The following is a 23,231-nucleotide window of genomic DNA, read 5'->3' as shown; positions in this document are numbered from 1 at the left end:
GAGATTTGCCTGGTATTCTTCCCCCAACGTGCATGTCAAAATGAATCGCAGCATGATCACTGTTCCCCAATGGCTCAGTAACATTTACATCTCTAACCAGGTCCTGCGTACCGCACAATATTAAATCCAGAGTCACCTCTCCTCTGGTGGGCTCCGTGACTAGCTGCTCTAAGCCACAGTCATTTAGCACGTCAAGAAATCCGGTCTCCTTTTCATGACCAGAACACAAATTGACCCAGTCTATATGAGGATAGTTGAAGTCCCCCATGATTACAACCCTGTCCCTCCTTGTCACCTACCTGATCTGTTTCCTCGTTTCAAGGTCCCCATCCGATTTCTGGTCTGGAGGACAATAGCACGCCCCCAGTATTACATCGCTGCACAAGCCTGGTAATTGAACCCACAGAGATTCTACGGTGGAGTCGGACCCACCTTCAATCTCTACTTTGCTGGATTCTATCCCTTCCTTAACATAAAGGGCCACCCCACCTCCAACACGCCCCTGCCTGTCCCTCCTGTAGAGTTTATAGCCCGGGATTGCGGTATCCCACTGATTCTCCGCATTCCACCAGGTTTCCGTTATGCCCACTATGTCAATGTTTTCCCTTGTCACCAGACATTCCAGTTCTCCCATCTTTGCTCAGAGACTTCGGGCATTCGCATAAAAGCATTTGTACACGGAATGCCCCAGGATGGGCTGTTTATTCGCTCCTTTGTCCCCGCATCCTCTCATTGTGCCAAACCGTCTATCATATCCCATCACGATACCTTTCCCAATTTCTTCTCCTACTCTGCCTTTGTCTTGTTGTTCTCTAACCTCCCCATCCTTGTCCCATAGGGATGAGGTGTCCCGAACAGGATGCCCCTCGGCCTTCCCCCAGGGATCAGTTTAAAAGCTGCTCTGCCACCTTTTTAACATTATGTGCCAGCAGTCTGGTTCCATTCTGGTTCAAGTGGAGCCCATCCCTCTTGTACAGGCCCCGCTTGTCCCAAAACGTTCCCCAGTGCCTAACAAATCTAAACCCCTCTTCCCTACACCACCGTCTCATCCACGCATTGAGACCCCTGATCTCCGCCTGCCTAGCTGGCCCTGCGCGTGGAACAGGCAGCACTTCCGGGAACGCTACCCTTGAGGTCCTGGCTTTCAACTTCCTGCCTAAAAGCCTAAATTTGGCCTCCAGGACCTCCCAGCTACACTTGCCCACGTCGTTGGTGCCGACATGCACCACAACCGCTACCTCTCCCCCAGCACTTTCTACCAGCCTGTCTAGACGAGAAGTGATGTCTGCAACCTTCGCACCAGGCAGGCAAGTCACCATGCGGTCCTCACATCCGTCGCAAACCCCCCTCTCTATGTTTCTAATAATCGAATCCCCCACTACAAGAAGCCCCCGACCCCCCTCCCACTGAGAAGTATCCTGAGTGCATTCGGATATGGGCCCATCCCCTGGAGAAGGGGTCCCCCCCGGGAATTGTTTCCCTCCTCTCTAGGATGACGTCCTCCAGCCCCGAGACTTCCCACCCGGGCAGCTGAGGAGCTGCACGCATGAGGTTGGGATGCAGCCTGATCGTCCCCGGAAGTCTCCCCACGGTCCTTCTTTGCCTGCATGCGCTTCTCCAGGTCGGCCACCAAGGCTTCAAGGGAGCGGATGCATTCCCTGAGACCCTGGAGCTCCTTGCACCAAGAACACACCCATGACTTATGCCCCAGAGGCATATAATCATACATGTGGCACTTGATGCAGAACACTGGATAGCCCCCACCCTGATGCTGGCTGTCTGACTGCATAGCTTTTTTTTTGTTGTTGTTTTATTAAGGGGTACTTTTAAAAACCCTACACTGGTCAGCAGCCCTTTTCTCAAGGGAAGGGGAAGGGCAATGTATGGGGCCCTGGCCTCCTCGCCCTGCTGCTGAACTCGCCCAGATGCTAAACTCTCAGTGCCTTACCTGGCACTTAGTTCCCAGAGGCACTGGGTGTCCCAGAGGCCACACGCTTCTGCAGAGAGCCTCACGCGATGGCAGGCCCTAGCTTTATACTCCTGGCTGGCTCCTCCTCCCTCCTTTCTTGCTGATTGAAAGGGGGGCTGGTCTTCCCAGGTGAGCTTACAAAAGCTCAGGAAGACAAAAGGCTACTGATGGGCGTAATCTACTCTGCAGGCTCCTGAATGGAGTGCTTGGATTAGCCTAATGGGGCTCTTATCACCTCCTAAAGGTGGTGATGCTGAATTTCTAAAATGGACTATGCCTGGGTGGTTGGGAACTGGCCCTTCCTAGGTGCTTTCCCTCCTAGTTCTGTTCTCTTAGGCTGGACTGTTTTGTAACCTCAAGCTAGTTTTTATTTGAGTTTGTTGGGGTTGCGATTTGAGTTTGTTGATTTGTTTGACTTTGTTGATTTGAATTGAGTTTGTTGATTTGAGTTTGTTGGGTTGCAATAACTTATGGGATTATGGGATTAAAAAATTTATGGGATTCAAAAAAGGTTGAAGACCACTGGATTATAGCACCACCAGGTACACATCTAGTATACTCCTTCAGGTAGCAGGACACTGTGTTCCAGTCCTGCTCAGGTTCTTAGCAATTGTGCTAAAATAGCTTTCTCTAGTACAAGGCTTCGTGGTAACTTTTCTGCTCTCTTTAATAAGAATATTTGTTTACAATGAACAGTACTGGGAGGACATTATGAGGCAGGGAGTGGGCAGCAACAGGAGTGGGGATGGGCAAATAGGGTTCCAGGAGAGGGTAGATCGACAGTGGGTCCCCAGTCTCATAATCTATCTATCTATCTATCTATCTATCTATCTATCTATCTATCTATCTATCTATCTATCTATCTATCTATCTATCTATCTATCTAGGGTCATGGCACAAAATAGGTTGAAGACCACTGTTATTTTGCTAAACACATAAAACTTTTCTCACATACTGCTAAAAGGAAAACAATTTCTGTCTGAGTTATGGAGTCCTATCAGCTAAACACATTTCGTTCATATAAAATGATCATGAGACTGGAAGAAGACTTCTATGTCTCTCCATCATTTTACAGAAAGTACATAAGAACATCCCCACTGGATCAGGCCATAGGCCCATCTAATCCAGTTTCCTGTATCTCATAGTGGTCCACCAAATGCCCTAGGGAGCACACAAGACAACAAGAGACCTGCATCCTGGTGCCCTTCCCTGCATATGGCATAGCCCATTTCTAAAATCAGGAGGTTGCACATACACATCATGGCTTGTAACCCATGATGGATTTTTCCTCCAGAAATTTGTCCAACCCCCTTTTAAAGGCATCCAGGCCAGATTATTAAAGCAAATGCTAATCGTGATAAAAAGGACTGCATGATTTATTTCAACTAGATGAAGTTAGATATCTTGATCATAGTGAGGCTAATGATCAATCTGAACAGGATCAAACATGTCAGCCTCCTTTGCACAGACAGAATAAATGCAAGCCATATTCAAGGTAAGTAAGGGCCAAATCCTAACCAGCTTTCCTGTGCAGATGCAGCTGCAATGTAGCCCTGAGGTAACAGGCATTCCCTTACCTTAAGGAGACCTCCATGACTGTCCCCACACTACAGGATGCAATGCACATCCTTTTGGCATAGCTGTATCAGCACTAGAAAGTTGGATAGAATTGGCGGCTTAATTGAACAGGAATGCACATTATTAGTACAGAAATAATCCTAGAGCAATAAAAAGAGGTTCACAAGAATTCCAGGTTACCCAGAGAACCACCTTTCCCAGACAAACAAATCACTAATGTCACTCATCAATATGAGTCACCATGACCTCAAATTAACACTGAGAGACTCCTAGTTTTGACTTAGGGTTGGTTGGTTCATGTTACTTTTGGCCCCTTTCAGGCATTGGCTGCAGTTCAACACAGGACTAAGCACAAGACTCATCGAAATCAATGGATTCCGTGCAGGGTTATCTCTGTTTATCAAAGTAAACTTCATATTACTATTCATAACGTATTTTTGCACTAATATTTAAAGATGTAAACTGTGGCAACTTTCTGGCAAGTATATTGGGCAACTTTAGAAATGGCAAATGTTTCCAGAGCTGAGATGGCAAACTCCTGATCCACATATTACACTGGGCAGGTTGGTAGATGATTCCACAAATGAAGACAGTAGATGAAAGTAATGTGTGAATTAAACTTAAACTCATTGGTATTATTTAGTGCTTTGTCTTTAGAACTACAGTGTTAATACTGTGTCTGTTCTGAGTCTATATCTATTGTAAGGTTTTGTTTTAGCCACCAGTTCTCCCACCCTACTACCCCATTCACCAGCTTCATAATTCTATTCTATTTTTTTTCCATAATCACCACTGGTTCCTTAATGCTGCTGCTGTAACCACAGATATTTATAAAAATGGATGAGCTGGTTGGTTCAGTGCACAATGTAATGAAGCAGGAAAACAATAATTATTGCAAATACTGTGTAAGAAGGTGAAGGCCAAAGGAAGGGTAAAAATGATCGCAAACTGAAGTCTGTTTCTAATCTTGTAGCAACACAGGTGAGCTGTGAGACTTTTTCTATCCTCTTCTCTCACAAATTGTTTCCCAGGAAAGGTTCCCTCCACTTTGAAGTGTCCATGAAGATAGAAGAGGAGCTATGGTAAAGCCATAAGCATGGAAGGCCTCCTCTCCGTGTCCAGATGTCCTTGGTACAGTCATAAATTTCCATTTCCACTTGATAGTCACCATCCATACCCCTCCAGTGTCCACCTGTGACAAAGAGTTTACCTCCGAGAGGTACCATCCCTCCATTTTCATGTAAGGTGTGAAGTTGCTGAACCTGCAAACATAGAATTGACATCTTTCACATGTGGGTATGTTTTACGATTCCATCATGGCAGGCCAAATGGAATCACAGTAGAGTTTATACATATCTCAGCAGCAATTACAAATGAGAAAATAGGTTATCTACCCATAACACATACCTAGATGGTGAGTGGGAATATATGCTGGCTGGAAATCAATTGCTACCATCTGGTGGACAAAACGTATACTGCAAGTAGATATCCTCAAATTTCTTAGGCCCCCTTGTCTACTTAGCTGAGATGCCTGTGAGTGATTAGAAACTGTACTCCAGCTTTACTCTTGGAGGTGTGCTCCAAGATACATGTTCACTAGGATATCTTGTGCAGCCGGAAAGGCTGAAAACAGGTCTTCTTACACCTTTTGTTGCAAATTTGAGACACAATCAACCCAATTCTAAGCCCCAGAAGAGCAGTGGCACTGAAATGGCTGTTGCTGTATCCTCTGGAGCTGGGGCAGCTGCCAGAGCCTCCTAGGGGTAAGGGAACATTTGCTCCCTTACTCCGGGTAGAATGCAGCTGGTGGCAATGAGTCTCCTCGGAGCTACACCAGCTAGTTAGTTGACACAAAACCAACATCCATGTTTGGTTTTCCAGTCAGGGAGGGGGCATAGGATTTGGCGGCAGACTCTACTGCCATCCCTGCCCCTTCCTGGGCAAATCTTCTCTCCAGCCGGCCCTCCCCCTGCCCAGTTCTGCCCCTTCCCTTCCCCTCCTCTCCCCCCACCCCCCCAAAAAGCCTCACAGCCTGCCAGCAGGAGGACTTACTACCAGAGCTGCTCCAGCATTGTCTTCTTGGTCCTGACGCCCAGCACTGGCCCAGCACTTACAGCACTTTTCAATGGCAGTTGCTGGGGCAGCGTGGCAGCTGCCAGTGCTGCCCCAGCATGGGATCGGGCCCAAAATCAGCATCCCAGCAAGGAGCAAGCCAAGACAGATATGATGGAAAGGAGGCATGTGGGAGTTTTCCTACACCCTTGATCTTGCCAGAGAGGTCTTTGCAATGGCAGCCTGTAATGTACTATGCTTGCAGAATGTAGCTTGCATTTGTTACTATATTAATAACATAGTTCTGTTCCGAGCTCCAATTTCTAAGAGGTTATTTATGTACAATGTACGTACTAAACTTGGTTTCTAGAATACTTGAGTATTAGGATACAGCTGCTAAGAACAAGTAGTGCAGTAGTTCTGGCACTGAGGCACAAGGGGAAGTGAAGCATCCTTGTTGCTGAACAGAGAGGAAATTGCATGCTTCACCATACTGAGAACAGCACAATGTACTAAGTGTTGGCAATAAACTGGGCAGGCTTGTAGCATTTCCCTGTTTGGCACACCACTTTCTAAAAGATTTGAACTTACTTGAAAAGAAAATCAAATTAAGCTTGTCCAGCTAGGACATAAATACAGGGCAGTTGGGCCCAAGATTATGTTATAGTCCTATATATGAAGTGTTGAGGCCAATGGCAAAAGGATGACAACAACCAGAAACTGACTGCCCTAACCATGATTCACAAAACTATGGAGTTAGGCTGGCAGAGCTCTCTCTGCACCTGTCCCAAGAGTGGGCGCTACATGATCAGCTGAGCACTGACGCCATGTGAACAGCTGCAACAGGATTTGAGAATGACGCTGCGTAACTCAACCCTCCAACAACATTACACACATCTTTGCTGAAGCCAGAGGAGCAGGGCTGTGGTGTACTGCTCCCTGGGATACCCTCACTCATGGAATGGGCTTCCTGCCATTCTGGAACAAGGACAATGGGCCAGCCATTAAAGATCACAAAATCTATTTTGGGGACTAGAATTTTGGATAGTGCATTTCTCATATATTATTTTTTGTTAGTTTCTTGAAAAGAGTTAAAACATAGGATCAGGATGAGACTTTTAGACTGCAATCCTATGCACACTTTCCTGGGAGTAAGCCCCATTGAACTCAGTGGGGCTTACTTCTGAGTAGACATGCATAGGCTTGGGCTGTTAACCACTCTTCCATCATCCTCTAGGGGTCTAGGCCAAAAATGTATGGTCATCCTCACCTGTACTATGATTACTTGACCTCTTTGAAAATATAATTGAAGAGAGGGTATGTGGTGGATATGTCTCTGTGTGTGTTAGCCTATGTTTTAAACAAATCTGCAAAGATGTGACCATTCACGTGCTTCCTTAATTTTACGTTTACTTTTAAAAAATGAACCGGGGTGGGGTTGCTTGTTCATTCACTACATTTTATCTTCCCATTTTTCTGAGGAGTGCAGTAGTGTGCATGGTGGTTTTCTGCATAGTTTTTTCCTTCCATTTTACTTTCATTTTTTGTGTGTTTATTAGATTTTTTTATCTTTGCTGTTTTTACTACATTGAAGTCTTTGTTTTTAATGTCATATAAGCCATCTCAGGTTATGGAGAGGAAGGACAAAAATGTTTTAAGTAAACAAAAAAATGTATTCCTCAAAACTCCCCTGTGAGGCAAATTAGGCTAAGAGAAAGCAACTGGCTTAAGGTTACTCAGTGAGCTTTGTGGTGGGGTGGAGACTTGAATCTCAGGTCATCCCAGTCCAACATTAACCTGTAACTCTCTGTTATTACACCTCACTTACCCACCTTTTGCCATATGTTAGCCTCAGGATCATACACATAGACTTTCTTTGTGTTGTCACCAATAAGGTAGATAACTCCATGCAAGGAGGCACAGCGGGGAGCAGACAGGTACTTTGGTATGAAGGGGGAGGCAATTACACTCCAGACATCTACCAAAAAACAAAAAAAATCCATCATTATCATGAATATCTCAACATCCTTGGATAAGATTGACATCTGAATTGTATGCTAAAAAGAATTCCTTATTAGAACAGAATAATTTCAGAGAAAAGCTGGAAGGGACAACAGATAAGAAATGCAGCAAGGCTGGGGTGTGAAGGCTTAGCAAGCAGAGTTGCTTGATACCTTTCATATTATTTACACAAGCAATCCACATTAATCCACAAATGTCAATTGAATTACATACATAAAACTAGTGCCAGTGAGATCAGATTTCTTTATTTCACCCCTCTGCCACATATGACCCACATATGTGTTTGTGTGAATTTTTAACGTAACCTCTTGCCCATATTTATTCACCGTGATATGTAGAGGATCCATTTGGGTCAAAGGAGGAACATCCTCTGGTTCTAGTAAATGAATTTCTGATCAGTATGAAGATCAGTCACTTCTGATGTAGCATTCTTTGTCTGTACTTTTTCCAACCTATGGATGTACTGAAGTAAACTAAATTGTTGTTTGAAGGTTTATGCTACACATAGAACTCCATGTAGGCTATGTTTTAACATGCTGTGGTGAGTACTCAAAATACTACTGCCCAGGCATATAAAAATTTGAGTTCTGTTTATGGCATTGACTTCTCATGACTACCTCAGAACATGCCACTTGCAGCCAGAGTTGAGCATGTGCAGAGGATACCATGCCAGGAATTGATCTGGAGCTCCTAGCCTGGCATGCAGGTGTTGTTGGTTACCCTATCACATCACTGCCATCACCACTGTTGCCATTGCAAGGTTAGGAGGCAATAGGGAAAGTAGCATATGCGTCCCTAATAGTCACTCAGGACCCAATCCTAATGGCCTGTTGTGCCGCTGGAACTCATATTCTAACAGCGCAGGGTGGTTTAAGGCTGTCACAAAAGGTAACATGTCATAGAATGTGGCCTGGCCATTGTCGCAAGTGGCTGTGTGGCAGCTGCTTGTAAGCCCCAGCACTGAGAAGTCGGCAGGGGGAGGCAAGGAGTGGACAGAATGGAGCAAAGTAGCTGGCGTAGTTCTGAGTAGACTCACCAGAGCCTCAGAGGCTTGCCCAGGCCAAGGAAACAAATGTTCCCTTACCTCAAGGAGGATTCCAGGGCCCAAAACTCCCCCGCAGGATGCAGAGTGCAGGTGGAGTTATGGAGAACTGGGCTGCCCATTTGCAATGTGCTGCTGACAGCCAAAGGGAAGATTATGGGCAGACATAATCTGCCCACTATCTGGTAGATTATCTGGTAGGCAACGAAGGCACTGTGTGAAAGTCAGATAAAATGTAGGGAAGTTCATGGGGGACAGTTCTGTTGATGGTTACTAGTCATGATGGCTAGGCACTACCTCCGTGTTCAGAGGCAGTATGCCTCTGACTACCAATTGCAAGGCAGAAGCAATGGGACAGAGAGAGAGAGAGAGAGAGAGAGAGAGAGAGACGTGCTTTACCCTCCTGCTTGTGTGCTTCCAGAGGCAGCTGGTGGGCTACTGTGGGAAACAGGATGCTATACTAGATGGGCTTTGGCCTGATCTAACAGGTCTTTATATGTGAAAAAGCCAGAGATATAGGAAGTTCTGCATAGCATGTAACATGGGAGAAGGAAAGCCTACACAGCTCATTGATGAATAACCATTCTTGCTATATGAGTCACATGAGATAAAACAGAAGGTGCTGAGGTTTATCAGATTACACACAACACACATTTCCCATGACAGTTACCCACAATGTTCCCTGGACAAACTAAATCTGACTCACATTGCATCTTCAGTGACTGAGGGGAGCAAACTAGTGCTAGCTGGGAGTTTCTTAAAAGGTATGACAAATTGAAATTAGTAGCTTTGGAGTCTAATAAAGGATTACCATACATGCCCATGATGCTGACATCATCTGTAGGTATGGGCAACTGGATAAACAAGCATGATGAACAGCCCTGGGAGCTGAAAGGAGGAATGTGATTGGTTGTGCCTTCTACAGAAAGAGGCCAATAATTTCTAGCACTAGTTAGAAGATACCCCAGGCTCTGTGCCAGCACAGGAAGTCACACATTATAAACTCTCCTCCATCCCATATTTTTGGCTCCTTACATATCAAAAATAAAATAAAAAGCCATACAAACACTTCAGGGTTCAAATACACAAAGCAGGTCACAGTAACTGAGTGCAAGGCCACAATCCATACCTAGATATGCAAAAGTGAGTTCCCAACATTATGTGATACTTTTGTATAGCCAAGAGACAGATGAGACAGAGGACGGGACTCTTCTCTACACAGAAGCAGGCCTGATTCTCAATAGCTAGTATTGCCAGGGTACAGTGGGGTGGGAATTTGGGCCTCATGCCAATGGTGTCCCTGAATACCTTTTCACTTAGGAAGAAGTGGCTGGCATCTTCTTCGAAGAAGATGTGGTTGGAATCCACTCATCCGGAGACAAGTATAGTTTATGCACTGCATGTGAAAACATGGTTGCAATGAACACTGGGAGGTGTTGCCCTCATCGACAACAGATCCCACAGGATGGCGAGAAGGAATGTATCCCTCCACACACACACCCATCGTCACGACGGGCAATTTGCTGGTCCTGTATATTCCTCAAAAGGCATGTGAGAGAAGATAACGACTGCAATGTCGATACCAGTGATGAGCAAAACATGTTTTCAAAGTGTTTAAAAACAAATCAAACAGCCTTTGGTTTGAACTTCGAAAAGAGGAAGGGCTCTAATTCCTCCCTCCCCCCCCCCACTTCTGTTCAGCAAGACCACCGGACCTAATTGGTTTGGAAAAGCCTTTCAAACCAGACCTTCTCTGTTCCTCCTTACCAATGGCAGGGTTGTAGCACTGCAAGGTTAATGCGTTGTATTTGATAGCACAAGAGCCTATGAGGTACAGCTTCCCAATACACCCAGCGATGGCAAAGTTGCTGACATACTTCAAGGCAGGGCTGACAAAACACCAACTGTCATTATAAGGATCGTAGACCTCCACCTCCACAGTGTCCACAGTGGTGCCTATAGAACAGAAGAGGCAGTGAGAGCAACTGAGACTTATAAATACAAGCATATTCATTTAAAACTTGGGTGCTTAAGTAAGGCTTAACACTTAATGGGTGCTTAAGGTGCTTAACACAGGCCAATGTTTTTCCTTACTTGCCTGACATACACAGGAACTGTGTTTATTACAGTCCCTCTGCAGAAGCTGGCTCTTCTGCTCAAGCTACAATAACTCACAGGCAGGGTCAGTCCAAGAGCTCCTGATGCCTGACACAATGTGCCAAATGCTTATCCCCCCTTACAATGTGCCAACCCCCCCCCCTTACTTGGTGAAGCACTGGCCTGAACTGCATCCTGAATTCCTCTCTAAGTTGGAAAAGAGGGGATGGAGAGGAAGAGGAAGTGTGGAGGAGAGGTGTGCGCTTCTCTCCTCCACACTTACCCCTTTGCTCCATCTCCCCTCTTCCTTTTCCTAACTAGGCAAGAAAGAGCGGTAGAAGTAAGTGAGCATATGGAGGTGAGACCTCCCCCCCCCCCCGATGCTCTCAATCTGCTAACTGAGGTGACAGTCTCAGTCAGCCTCACGGATGGGCCAGCCCTGCTCAAAGAAGACCTAAAAATGGCCCAGGGACACACATTCCTGTTACATTGTTAAAATGAAGTATCTGGTCAATGACTGGATGGATGATTACGCGGAGGCCGCAGGCAATCTGCCCTTAGCTTCCACAAGAATGAACATTGTAGTATCACAGTTCAGCACTTGTTTCTCTTCATCCCCACCCATTAGAGAGAAGGTCTCAGTGGGTCTGTGGCACCTTCAGCAGTCTACACAAGCAACATGGATTAGAAGTGCTTGTTCATTGTCACCTTTCCAGTGACATGCTGTGTGCTTTTCCTCAGTATTACCCCACACACCTCCAGGCATCTCTAGCCACTTCCAGCTGGTGAAGCAGAGCCACTTCTGGGCAATGTACAGGCCCAGCCAAGTTTCTCTCATGGCCCTCTACTCTCCTCATGCCTGAGGTCCCCCCACATTACAGATATCATTCCCTACCACCAATGGCATAGATTTCTCCATTAAGAACAGCACTAGCATGGTTTGTTCGGGGCTTCAGCATTGGAGCAATGGGCTTCCAGGCACCCTTCTTGAGGCAGAAGCACCAGGCCTGGGTTGTGGACCACGTGTTATTCTGTGAGCCTCTGGAACCACCTGAAAACAGAAATACCCATCATTTCTCTCACCTAGAGGGCAAATAAGTAAAGTAGCCACTGTTCTGTGCCGATTTAAAGCACTCCTGTATTAGATCTGGTTCACTCTCGTTGTGTTTGACTTACTGATCATATTGTTTTACCAGCCTTCTATAATTTGCTACATCAGTGGCCAAAATACAACTGATAATATAGTCAAATTTACTTTTTATTCCATGTTTGTGCCTTGGCTGCCATAATTTAATTTCTCTGATATATATCTAAAAAGCAGGCAAATGAAGACTGTAGGCCTGGTGCCAACGTTGGTTCAAGAACATTGCTATCCTTACCTGTGACGTAAACATTGTTATTGAGCGCAATCACAGAAAAGCCCCATTTATTGTAATCAGGAAAATCAGGCAGAGCAAACCAGGTTTCTGAAACAGGAAAAGGAAGTGAGTGAGAGGCCCTTGGAAATTTATAACCAGTAAGTGCTCTAATTGTCCTGGGATTTTTGCCTTGCACAGTGCAGTAACCAAAGCTGCTACTAGATAGGTGCTTTTATTCTTAGGGTGTGAGCAGTGGTGCATGTGGATTACTAACATGTATTTCTGGAACACTCTATCATTTTTCTGGTACTCTTCCCCAACTGTGGCTGCCCATGTTCATTATTGGTCAGGTGTCAAGTCCTATGTGCCATTGTAAGCAACCATCCTGCACTGTAGCTTGGACTTGTGGGAGAAATCTAGAAAGCAGATCACCAGTTAAGACAATGCTCACAGTCTTCTCATAACTTCACCTTTATTTCCTAACCTAGTGGTGATCCACCTTGGGTTTTTTATTATGCCATAAGTAAAATACAAAATATGAGCAAGTACCATTCTGCACACTATGGTACATACACAGTATATACTGCAGCCCTCTCCTGCCGTGCTTTGAAGTACTTTCACTGTTTCTGTTATACAGCTCCAACATGGTACTTGATGCTTTGCAGGGTATCATGGGTAAACACTGACATGCCTGTGAATTCTGGAAAGCGCACAAGCAGGAAAGAAAGGTGTATCTCCCTTCTGTCATTGCTTCCCTGAAACTGGTATTCAGAGGTATATCGGTGCTGAACCTGGTGGTAGCATAAAGCCATCATGACTAGTTGCCACAGTGTCTTCTCTTCTTGCTGGTTCATGGATCACTGTGATCCACTTCAGCAAGTAAGAACTGTCCCTCTTTTCCCTTTTCATGCCCTTGAAAATTTGGGTGCCAGGTCTTATCACCGCCTGTGGTGTCTTTCCATGCATTCTCAAGAACGCAGATGCTATTTCTTTCTGATGCGGTAGTTCATGGTATGCTGCTAATATTCTGTTTATGGCTGAAGAAACCTTTCCTGTATAGTGCCAGTCACATCATAATGCTCTTCTTCAAAACCGCAATCAGACTGAATGATATGGTTAGGGTAATTGTTGGAGACCTTCGTTGAAGGGACCTCCCAATCACACACAAGTACATCTTTTATTGGGGGGGGGGGTATTTTCATTTACAGCCACTTCTAAAGCCCTGTTTAAAGGTAATTAGTTATGGCCTTTTTCTGTGTTCACAGTTGTCAAAACGCACTAGTCCAATTGCATCATCTTGCCTACATTATAGAAGGTCTTGCTCCTGTTTCTGTCCCCTCCCCAAAGCAGGCTTTAAAAATGCAGTGTGTTAACCAGCCAGCCCAATAGCTTTAGAAGTCAACATCAGCCTGGAATGAATGCTGCTCAGCAGAAACAAACACCAAAGAAACACAGAACATTACATCAGCTTGAAAGCACTTGTTTGCCAGTGGTTGCATCATTCTAAGTCCAAGGCATAGCTGCTGCTGGATGCACTAATGCATCAGTTACACAGAGTGGAATGGGATAATAAAAAAAGAGGAGGGGGAACTCCAGTACTGGGCTGGAGTCCAGCAACCAAAGGGCTGACCTCAGCAGTGGCCCCAACATGAAAATCATTGCTGCCCATCGGCCTGTGAAAACAGCTGGACAAACTGGCAATGCTACTTGCATACTGTCCAGCACCATGGCCCTGGTCAGGCCTAGACTTCCTCATGTTCCAAGTTAGAGGGTGCTCTTTCGGCATTGTTTGGGCCAGACTTGGACAAGACTTACTTGTCTTGATGTTGTAAAAGGCAAAGTTCCTAGAAATTGGTGGTGGCTGTCCATCTTCCTCTTCTTCATCCTCTTCCAAAACTCTGCCTCCCACTACCACCAGCACCTCCTCAAGCTTTTGGGGAAGGGCCTTCAGTCTCTGCTGGACAAATGGCCTGTTCTCCACCTTAGAAAAGGGGAATGCAGGGGAAAAGGACAAGTTTACAAAGCGGAGAGCCCCACAACTTTGCCTTCCTCCTCCATCCCATTCTTCAAACATTGTATATGAAACATATTGGCCTTGCATGATAAAATCTGATAGAAAGTAAAATTTCCACATTATCGTCTGGGAAGCATTACCACAAATGCTCACTCAAGGCTTAGAGTCCAAGCTGCCCCAATGTGGAACATACAGCCATTCCCTTCCATGTGGTTTCAACCTGTGCCCACCTTCTTCAAATTAATCCAGATGTACATATTTGGTTATACTTGTGCCGAGCTTTAGAAACTTATATTTCTTAATATAAGTGCTAGAACTATACATATAAATATTTTTTCACTGGTGTTTTCATTACTTAGGGCTTTAGGTACACAACCTTTCATTAATCCAGATACATCTGTATGAACTAACTCTGGGAAAGATCTAACTATAACTCATGAATACTGCAAAATCTCCATGGAAAGGCTTTTCACAGTAGCCATTAATTTTCACCAGTATCTCTTGCCCAGACACCTTGCTATTCAGCAGCTTGGCATCCACTTATAAAAGCAAATCTGCCTTCCTTTGTTATCCCACAGGACAGTGACATCGCTAGGGGGTGCGGGGGGGTGCGGGCCGCACTGGGTGACGCGCAAGAGGGAGGTGAGGCGCACTGGGAGGGTGACGCACTAAAATCAGGATGGTTAGGAGTAATACCATCAAGTTATATACCGTTGGATGCGGAATTTCGAGTAGAATGCAATGCAGAAAACGGGAGTGAAATAACTCTTTCTATCAAAAGTTATTGGCAAAAAACCAGAAAACAAAAAATGCATGGAGCCCAATGGAAAGAGAAACCAAGGGGTATCGCGCGTTTACTCGCAAGTAGGTGAACATGCCTTAGTCCATCTGAAAGGGCAGACTAAGAGGAATCCAAAAACACCAGAATGGTCCTGATCCAATGAATGTAGCCCCCCAAAAAACACCTGAGAAGGAGGTCCCTCCCTCCAAGCTGGCGAATGTATTGAGTCCTATGGAAAGCAAAACTAAGCCACATGGTCACATTTACTCACGAGTAAGCAAACGTGCCTTTGCTCCTGGGCAGGTCAAGCAAAAGGAAATGTGAGGCCACCAGAATGGTCCTGATTTGATGCAACTGGAGCTCAACAAATGCTCCAGAAGGCAGCCCCCACCCCCCATTAAAAGAATGAAACAGAGGCTTGACAGGATAAGGTGAAATTTTTTTCTGTTTTAGGCTGCAGTACTATGCACACTTTCCTGGGAGTAAGCCCCGCTGACTATAATGGGACTTACTTTTGAGTAGACAGGCATAGGATTGGGCTCTCAGACTTGCAAAGCCAGGTGAGTTCTGATAGTGATATGCTTGAAATATAAGAACTTAAATTGAACTGGGTACTGGGTAGAAGTGAAAATCTTACTGATTCTTTTTTTTGGGGGGGGGGATGTTATTGCAGGCAGGCTACAGAGAAAATTCACTTGGTGGAACAGGGCTGGCTTTCCCTTATTTATTGATTTTACTTTAATTTATTTATAATTATTTATTTTAATTTGCTTATGATGGGTCCTGGACAGTTTGTCATTCTAAGAAGTGGGTCCCTGTGCTAAAAGTTTGAGAACTGCTCCAATAAAGTGTTAGTAAGTTGACACCCTGGGGGGAGGTGACACCACTAGTTACCAAAATCACTAAAATCAGAGTTTGGGGGAATAATACCATCATGTTATATATCAATCAATGTGTAATTTCATGCAGAATGCGATGAAACAAACCACGTTGAAATATCCTTATTCTATCAAAAGGTACAGCCAAAAAACCAGTGGGGGCGGGACGATGATAGATCACCACACCCACCACCTAGAGTGTTGCCCCGCCCACTGCAGGAGGGTGAAGCACTGGCCTCCCGCACTGGGTGACACAAACCCTAGTGACGCCACTGCACAGGAGCCTCTCTAATTCCTGGCATGATCAGGAAAAGGAACCTCTGATGAACAGGGCTATGAAGGTAGGAGCTTGTTTCTTTCTGTGGGGCTCAAATTAAGCTCTATGGAGAAAAGCAAACAGACTGCAGTTTGGGCCACAGTTAACTGAACAGGGGCAAAACTAAGGCTGAACATCACATCACAGCCAAAACTTGCAAGTTGCCTAGCTCCATGAGAAAAGATTGAGAACCACTGCATGAGGCTATTAATTATGCGTAAGGGAAAAATAACATACTACACATGGAGCCAATGTCGTAGTGAAGGCAAAACCTGCCTGCCACTCTTCACAGTGGGTGGCCCGGCCAACTTTGACAGGGGCCCCATGAGGGGCAGGAATGCCTCTTCTGATGTCTGTTCTAGGGCTGTGTAGGAGGCTCGATGTGTTCCCAAAACTCCCCCCACAAAAACTAGGAGCTCGGTTGGGGATGGGAGAAGAAAAGGGATGTGAAAGTTTACCTATTTCCCCATTTCTACATGAGTGCAGCTTTTGGTATGGGAAAATGGGACCAAATATTCCTTTGGTCCTCCCCAAGCCCTGAAGGTTGTATTCATTTGGGTAAAGGAAGGTACAGATCCTTTTTGGGAAAAGGGGGTCTGGTGCCAACCCTTGCTGCTTCTGAGAAAATGGTCTCAGTGAAGGGTAGGGAGTGCAGAATGAGGAGAATGAGAGGAGATAGGTGGAGAAAGAATGGGAACTCTCCATCACTTCCATCACCCACTAGATGTAACAAGTAGTAAAGGCTAATTAATAAGGAAAGCTTAACTTGGAGTGGGACATACCACTTCCTCACCCCCCCAGTTTTGGGAGTCTGGTTCACACCAATGACCAAGTATCTGAATCTTTGTGTATAGAGAAAATCTTGGGCTATGAATTTCTATACTCCCTAGGCACAGAATATTAACAATTAATTGGTTGCTGTAAGTTTAGGTACATGGCAAGAAGAAGGGCCACTCAAGTACTGCTATACCCAACGAACCACAAAGCCCTATTTCTAAATTTTAAGAATGGAAAATGTAGTGCCTTCAAGCACTGACCGTGCTGCGATGTCTGGTGATGATGGTCTTGCAAGTTTCCGATTCCTGAATCAGTGGCTCTGATGACAAGAGGTTCTGCAGGTACTGATCTGGCAATGAGACCAGATGCACCAGCTCAAGGAGTTCTGGCAAATGCTTGGCTCTAACTGACTTTTCATACTTCACCCACCTAAGCACAGCCTCAACTAGGCTCTGCTCTTCTTGTACTTGGAGAAGATTGTTGGAGAGGTAGACAACAAGCCTCTCTTTTGACAGCTGGAGAAACTCTTCCTGTTGAGACACAAGCTCAAAATTCTCTTGCAGAAATGACCATGCCTTTGATGACACCTCTGGGCAGCCATGCAGCTCCCCAAACTCACAAATGCCCAAACAGTTGGTTGCATCCATCTGCTGCCTCAGGTATCGACTACAGACTTTCTGGATAATGGGAAAGTGGAGTTGATTGGAGGTCTTAATTAAGGCCTCTACATTCCCCTGGTTGATGGTCACCTTCCCTGTGTAAGCAAAGTCAATCAGTGTCTCCATAACTTCAGGATCTACTTCTTTGATCTCTACACGGGCAGAAAAGCTTTCCAAGAAGTCTCCAGCAAACATGGCATTGAAATAGTGACTGCAGAGGGCCAGGATACTGCGGTGGCAAAGGAATTCATGTCCCCCCACAATCAAGGTGACATCTGAGAGTTTTGGGTTGGAGCGCAGAGCCTGAAGTCCTTCCAAAATGGATTGAGGATGTGATGGAAGGCAAAAGTCAAAGTCATCAATATTCCTCACCATAGTGGTGGTTTCTAGTGAATGCCTCTATAGAACGAAATGGTCTCAAATACCTCCAATGGAAAGCAGGTTTCTTCCCAGGCCTGGCCAGAAAGCAGAAAAAAAGAAGTAAAATTATTGCTTTAGATAAGAAATCTCTTCCCTCAACTGAAGTTTAAAGTGAAATTAAATCAGAATCAGTGGGGTTGCTTGAAAGAAATGTACACTAATGAAGCTTGATGTCTCAAATTCTTCCTAATAAACAAGTGAATACAATCAGCACCAAATGGGAATGCGTTCCTGATCACCACAAGGAACTTGATGGGATAAAGGCACCAGAATCTGAAGAGATCTCCTTGAAGCAAAAGCTCTCTCTGAAGTCGTCAGGATTTCAGATCTACTCAATGTAAATTTATTTTTCATAGTATGAGGAACAGCTGCAGAGATCTCTCTGGAGAAGTCTCTTTGGCTGGAGACCCCATTTCCTTAAAGGGCTTGCTCCAAGACTCAGACTGAGTCCTAGTTGATCATAAAAAGCATGGTATTAAGGGGCTTCTCTCTGTGCAATTGAAGCCCTGCAGATTTTTCTTTGTGCTTTTCCATACAGCTGCTATATTTCCCTGAATAGTGTTAGAACTGATTGCATTGTGCAGGAAAGTCATCAACCTGGATATACAAGAGGGACTGAGAAGTTCTCAGCCTCAGTTCAAACTGAACTGCATCTTGCTTTGGCCAATAACTTTTCATTCACACAGTGTATTATCAGGAGTGGGTAATGTATATGCTAATTAAATACATAACAATTCTTTGTTATACCCCCAAAAGCAACGTGTATATGTTATACAGCTTATTTTGCATCATCCATTCTGTCTTTGATAGTAAAGGAACAAGTACCCTATGCACAGAGTGACCAGATACAATGTAGGACAGAGTGCCTATACCTTTAACCAATGCATAGAAGGGGGAATTTTGGCAGGTGCAGCTTAACATGGAAGGGTTTAAAAAGCTGCACCTGCCAAAATTCTCCCTTCTATACATTGGTTAAAGGTATAGGCACTCTGTCCTCCATTGTATTTGGTCACCCTGCCTCTGCAGGACACTGAAAATCATTTTAGGCTCCCCTCTGCTTCTGAAGTTTCACTACAGCAGTATATGGACACCACAGCTTGCTTGTGTGTGTTAGGGAAAACACACACACCTCTTGGGAAAGGTGCAGAATTCTACAGACAATACCAAATTCTTGGTTTCTATGTGTTATTTCATGTATAGAGTTATAGAATAAACATAGCTCCTTATATAATAGGCCATAACTCAGTGGTAGAGCACCTGCTTTGCATGCAGAAAATCCCAGCATCTCCAGGAAGGGTGGGAAAAACCTTGTCCCAAATTGTGGAGACCCACTGCTAGTCAGTCAGTGACCTGGATATGGTATCACTCAGAATAGGCCTGCTTCATGCCAGGGATGTGTGGTGTGGGTGTGGCAGGTGAGGCAGAACCACCCCATTATAGTCCATGGAAAAGCACTGCAGCTGCCCTGCCTGCTTACACCTGAGGAGGCTATCCTTCCACCTGAGAAAGCTAGTGTAAATAGAGCCTCCTCAGGTGTAAGTAGGCAGGGCAGCTGTGGTACGTTTCTATGGACTACAATGGAGTAGTTCTACCTCACTTGCCACACCCATACTGCACGTCCCTGCTTCATACATTCTATATCTGGGAATAAAACAATACAAGCTTCTGGAACACTCTCAGCCCCACCTCTCCATTCTCTTTCTTATTAGACATGCTCTTTCTAATCCATCAATGTTAAAATTGGGAGAATGTCCCATCTTTCCCTATGTGTTCATCCATGCCCTGTCAGTCCCTCAATTCTGACCTGAAAGGGCTTTATAACTTAGTAGGATGTCTATGCTATATTATTAATATAAATATTATATTTATATTAGCAAAATTTCTGGATAATATTATATATTATAATATAATATAATAAGCAAAATGCCAGCAATGATAAAAATTTCCTCGAGAATGTTAGTGGCTATTTTCTTATTTTACTTGGTTATATTGACTCTACTTCTCCGTGATGTCCTGGAATTTTTCCTTCCAGTAACCTCTTGCTGACTAGTGCTACATTGACAAATCATTCTGGTATTGTTCCCTGAAGAAGTGTGATGTTTAATTCCCTCTAGCAGAGAAGGATTGTGACCATTGTGGCTCCTCTTTGTGCCCAAGTAGTCTGGATACTGCTAGTGATCTGATAATCCCTGTCCCCCAAATCTAATTTGCCAGTTTCCTCTCAGCCCATGTTGTGCTCTAGGTCCTGCCAAAAATCACAGCCGATCAGCTTCCATCTCTTACCTTGTTGATTTCTTTTACCCAGTCAGCCAGTGTGCTCTGGAAAAATGCTCGAGGAACAACTTGCTTTGACCCTGGGAAGAGGCAATACCCTAAGAGTTTTATTAGGCAGTCGTAGGCTGGAGACACCCTGTGTGTGCATCTGGGTGTGTGTACACATATATTTTTAGACTGGAGCTTGCAGCCAGGGTGGGGGAAAGCTGTGAGGTGCTTTGACAGTTACTCTCTCCAGGCCACCTGCTCTTAAAGTAACAGACCAAGAAGCAGATAGGAAGAGAGCTTGGGTGGAAAAAATATGCCCACTGGAAGTGGAGATCAGGCTGTTTAAGCCAAGATTTCATAGAGGGGCAGAAGGCTAGAAGTCACCCTTAAATCATCAATTGATTTCTACAGTAGTTCAATATGCCAAAAAGCATATTCTACCTCATTTGCTGAGCACCATCCACACATTTTCTGTTGGGAAATTGTTGTTAAAATAAAGTCCCTGCCCCAGATAATGCAACTGCTATCTGGAGTAAAAGCGACATCTCTTTATTTGTGAACTAGGCATCTAATAGTTAAGTCCAGGGGAAAAAAAGATAGTGGCATATGAGGCACGGAGTGGCAAACATTGATTCATCATCACAGGACTCTGAGCTTCGTGTGTGTGGGGGGGGGGGAATGTATGAAAAGACATCAACACAGGGAAAACTACCTCATCCCCTCATTCATTCAGTAATGATGATTCAAGGACTCTCTATTCTCCTTTCCTATGCAACGGTCTGCAGTTCCCACTGTCGTCTGCTAAATATAGTCCAATGAGCTACTTATATCAGTGCATAGGACAGACTGCCATGTTGCTCCTCACTCCTTCCCCAGGAATTTCCACAAATAGACCAAGGCAGCAGCCAGAAAGAGGTTAAGAGGGTAGTGATAACCAAATCCTGGACTGCACCTAGTGAGCAGGTTAGTGTTTGATTTATTAGGTGATAGCATGTCCTCGTGCAAAACAGCATGGGTCATTGTTACCGGCACATGCCGTGACCCTGTTAGGCAACACTGGTGTAGATGTAGACTAGCTTTCCTGCTACAAATAAAGTGTCCAAATGTGGCATGGGGAAAGCAAAAGTAATTACATGCAGGTTTCACAGTGACTCGGGTTGCTTGACTTATTGTGCACTCAAGCTCTGCTCTGTTTGTCCATTGTGTCAATCTCCAGGGTAGCACTGAGATGAACCATGTTCCCCTCCAGAAATCTGTTGCTTCTCAGTAAAATCACCATGTCACCGCCATCAGCTTGGGCAACTGAATGCCACAAAGCAAACCTTTCACCTGGCTTGGGGGTCAGTCTGTCAACCAACAGTCCTGAGAAGGGAGGAGAAAAGCGTTGTATCTGACCTCCTTGCTTTGTTTCTCTTCCTCTCTCCTCCACACATTCCTACACAGTCTCTCTCTTGCTGGGTAGCATGCAGGGCTGAGCAAGGCATCGGATATGAAGGCCGATAGGTCTTAGAGTTAAAGCACTAGGCATGTTTGTTTTTTGATAGGTCGCAAAACTGACAAGGCAGATTGGGCTATGTGCATCAAGGGTTAACAACCCTGCTACTTGGGGGGAACACTGCTGCCCAATCCCTTTTATTGCCACAGAGGCCTGAGTGGCTGGTAAAGTGAAACTTTGTTTAGGTGGGTGCCAGTGGGTCTCAGTGCGAAAAAGTTTGGGAACCACTGCCACCTAGCACATGCATTGAAAACATGGATGATCACTCAGACATCAGAAGAAGATTTCTTTGTTAGTGGGCAGAGTCTTAGGCCAAAAGTTTTCAATTAGTTTGACAGAAAAAAGCCATAATTCCCTTTAGCAATGATTGCATTGATTGAATACTTGTTTGAACTGCGATAAATATTCTTTTTATTAAAACTGCAGGTTACAGTAAAATCATTTAAAATGCAAAGGGGAAAAAATGTGCCATATATAGCTACAAAATGAAATGTTCATACTACGACACCCAGTACAGTCCTGTAATATGTTCAGCCCATGAAATCTACAAAGTGAGACATTTCTGGATTAGGCGTACAAGGCTCATTGAAGTGGCCTGATGGATTCAACACATGCCACAGAGTTTGCTCCTTTGGTGCAGTCCTTCAGTTGTGCCCTAGGAGAGGAACGCCAAAACAAACTGGACATGGTGGTATTTTCATGCTGGATCACTTTGTTGGTATGCTAATTGCAATTATTATAGAGAAAAAGAAAGGATCGAACAAGCACTTTTTTGTTCTACATATGCTTTTTTTGAAAATTGGTAGAGAACAGAAAAATACTAATCACAGAGGCCATAAAGCTTGAAATTAAATTGGAATACAATAGCCTTCTTTCTGACTAAGTTCTGTGGTTCCACATGGGGACAACTTGAGACAAACACATCACTGTATGAAATTAAGATGGTGCTTTATAGTCTCTGTGTGACGACATCAGTGAATTGGGCCCAGGATAAATGTTGGGAAGAGCCTTAAAACAGTTAGGGTGCAGTCCTAACCAACTTTCCAGCACTGACATAGCTGTGCCAATGTGGCATGCACTACAGTCTGCAGTGAGGAGTCGGTCAAGGAGTCCTCCTCAAGGTAAGGGTGTGTTTGTTACCTTACCTTGGGTCTGCATTGCAGCTAGGTCAGTGCTGGAAAGTTGGTTAGGCTTGTACCCTTAGGCACAAAGTGATTTAACTCTCAGCACAATCCTTGGCTATTCTACTTAGAAGTTCTGTTGTGTTCCAAGGTACATACTCCCAGGAAAGCAAGTATAGGATTGCAGCCAAACACATGATTAGATTATCACCTTCTAAATGCATATTTGCAAGATGAACAGGCATGTGTGTCAATTCATAAGCTACTAAGATACATATCTTCAGACCACTTCATATCATTTAAGAACAAAGGTAAGAAAAATTGAGATGGAAAGAGTGCCTAAACTCCCATTTAGGGGCAAAATGCATGTTAAGCTTCAGCTGCACTGAC

The 23,231-nt window shown here is 44.6% G+C and overlaps 1 protein-coding gene across 1 annotated transcript; it reads right to left on the bottom strand.

The window, feature by feature from the left end:
- Window positions 1-3,327: 3,327 nt before the first annotated feature.
- KLHL30 (kelch like family member 30) lies at window positions 3,328-20,389 on the bottom strand. Its single transcript, XM_066620993.1, has 8 exons — window positions 20,247-20,389; window positions 17,145-17,998; window positions 13,934-14,099; window positions 12,140-12,226; window positions 11,656-11,811; window positions 10,431-10,619; window positions 7,432-7,577; window positions 3,328-4,809 (listed from the first exon to the last, which is right to left on the bottom strand). The coding sequence occupies exons 2-8, from the start codon at window positions 17,916-17,918 to the stop codon at window positions 4,561-4,563; spliced, it is 1,767 nt and encodes a 588-aa protein (XP_066477090.1). The 5' UTR covers window positions 17,919-17,998; window positions 20,247-20,389; the 3' UTR covers window positions 3,328-4,560.
- Between the last annotated feature and the right edge of the window lie 2,842 nt (window positions 20,390-23,231).

The sequence above is a fragment of the Tiliqua scincoides genome, chromosome 3, assembly GCF_035046505.1.
Source record: "Tiliqua scincoides isolate rTilSci1 chromosome 3, rTilSci1.hap2, whole genome shotgun sequence".
Lineage (NCBI taxonomy): Eukaryota > Metazoa > Chordata > Lepidosauria > Squamata > Scincidae > Tiliqua > Tiliqua scincoides.
The sequence above is the reverse complement of the archived record's forward strand: the minus strand, read 5'-3'. Positions and strand labels throughout refer to the sequence as shown.

What these genes read in the sequence shown, in the direction of transcription:
- KLHL30 (XM_066620993.1), bottom strand. Translation starts at nt 17,918, where the DNA reads ATGGTGAGGAATATTGATGACTTTGACTTTTGCCTTCCATCACATCCT. An exon ending in AGAAATCTATGCCATTGGTG is followed by an intron (nt 10,620 to 11,655) that starts GTAGGGAATGAT and finishes TCTGTTCTATAG; the next exon opens with GCACCACTGTGGACACTGTG. An exon ending in AGGCTAACATATGGCAAAAG is followed by an intron (nt 4,810 to 7,431) that starts GTGGGTAAGTGA and finishes CTATGTTTGCAG; the next exon opens with GTTCAGCAACTTCACACCTT.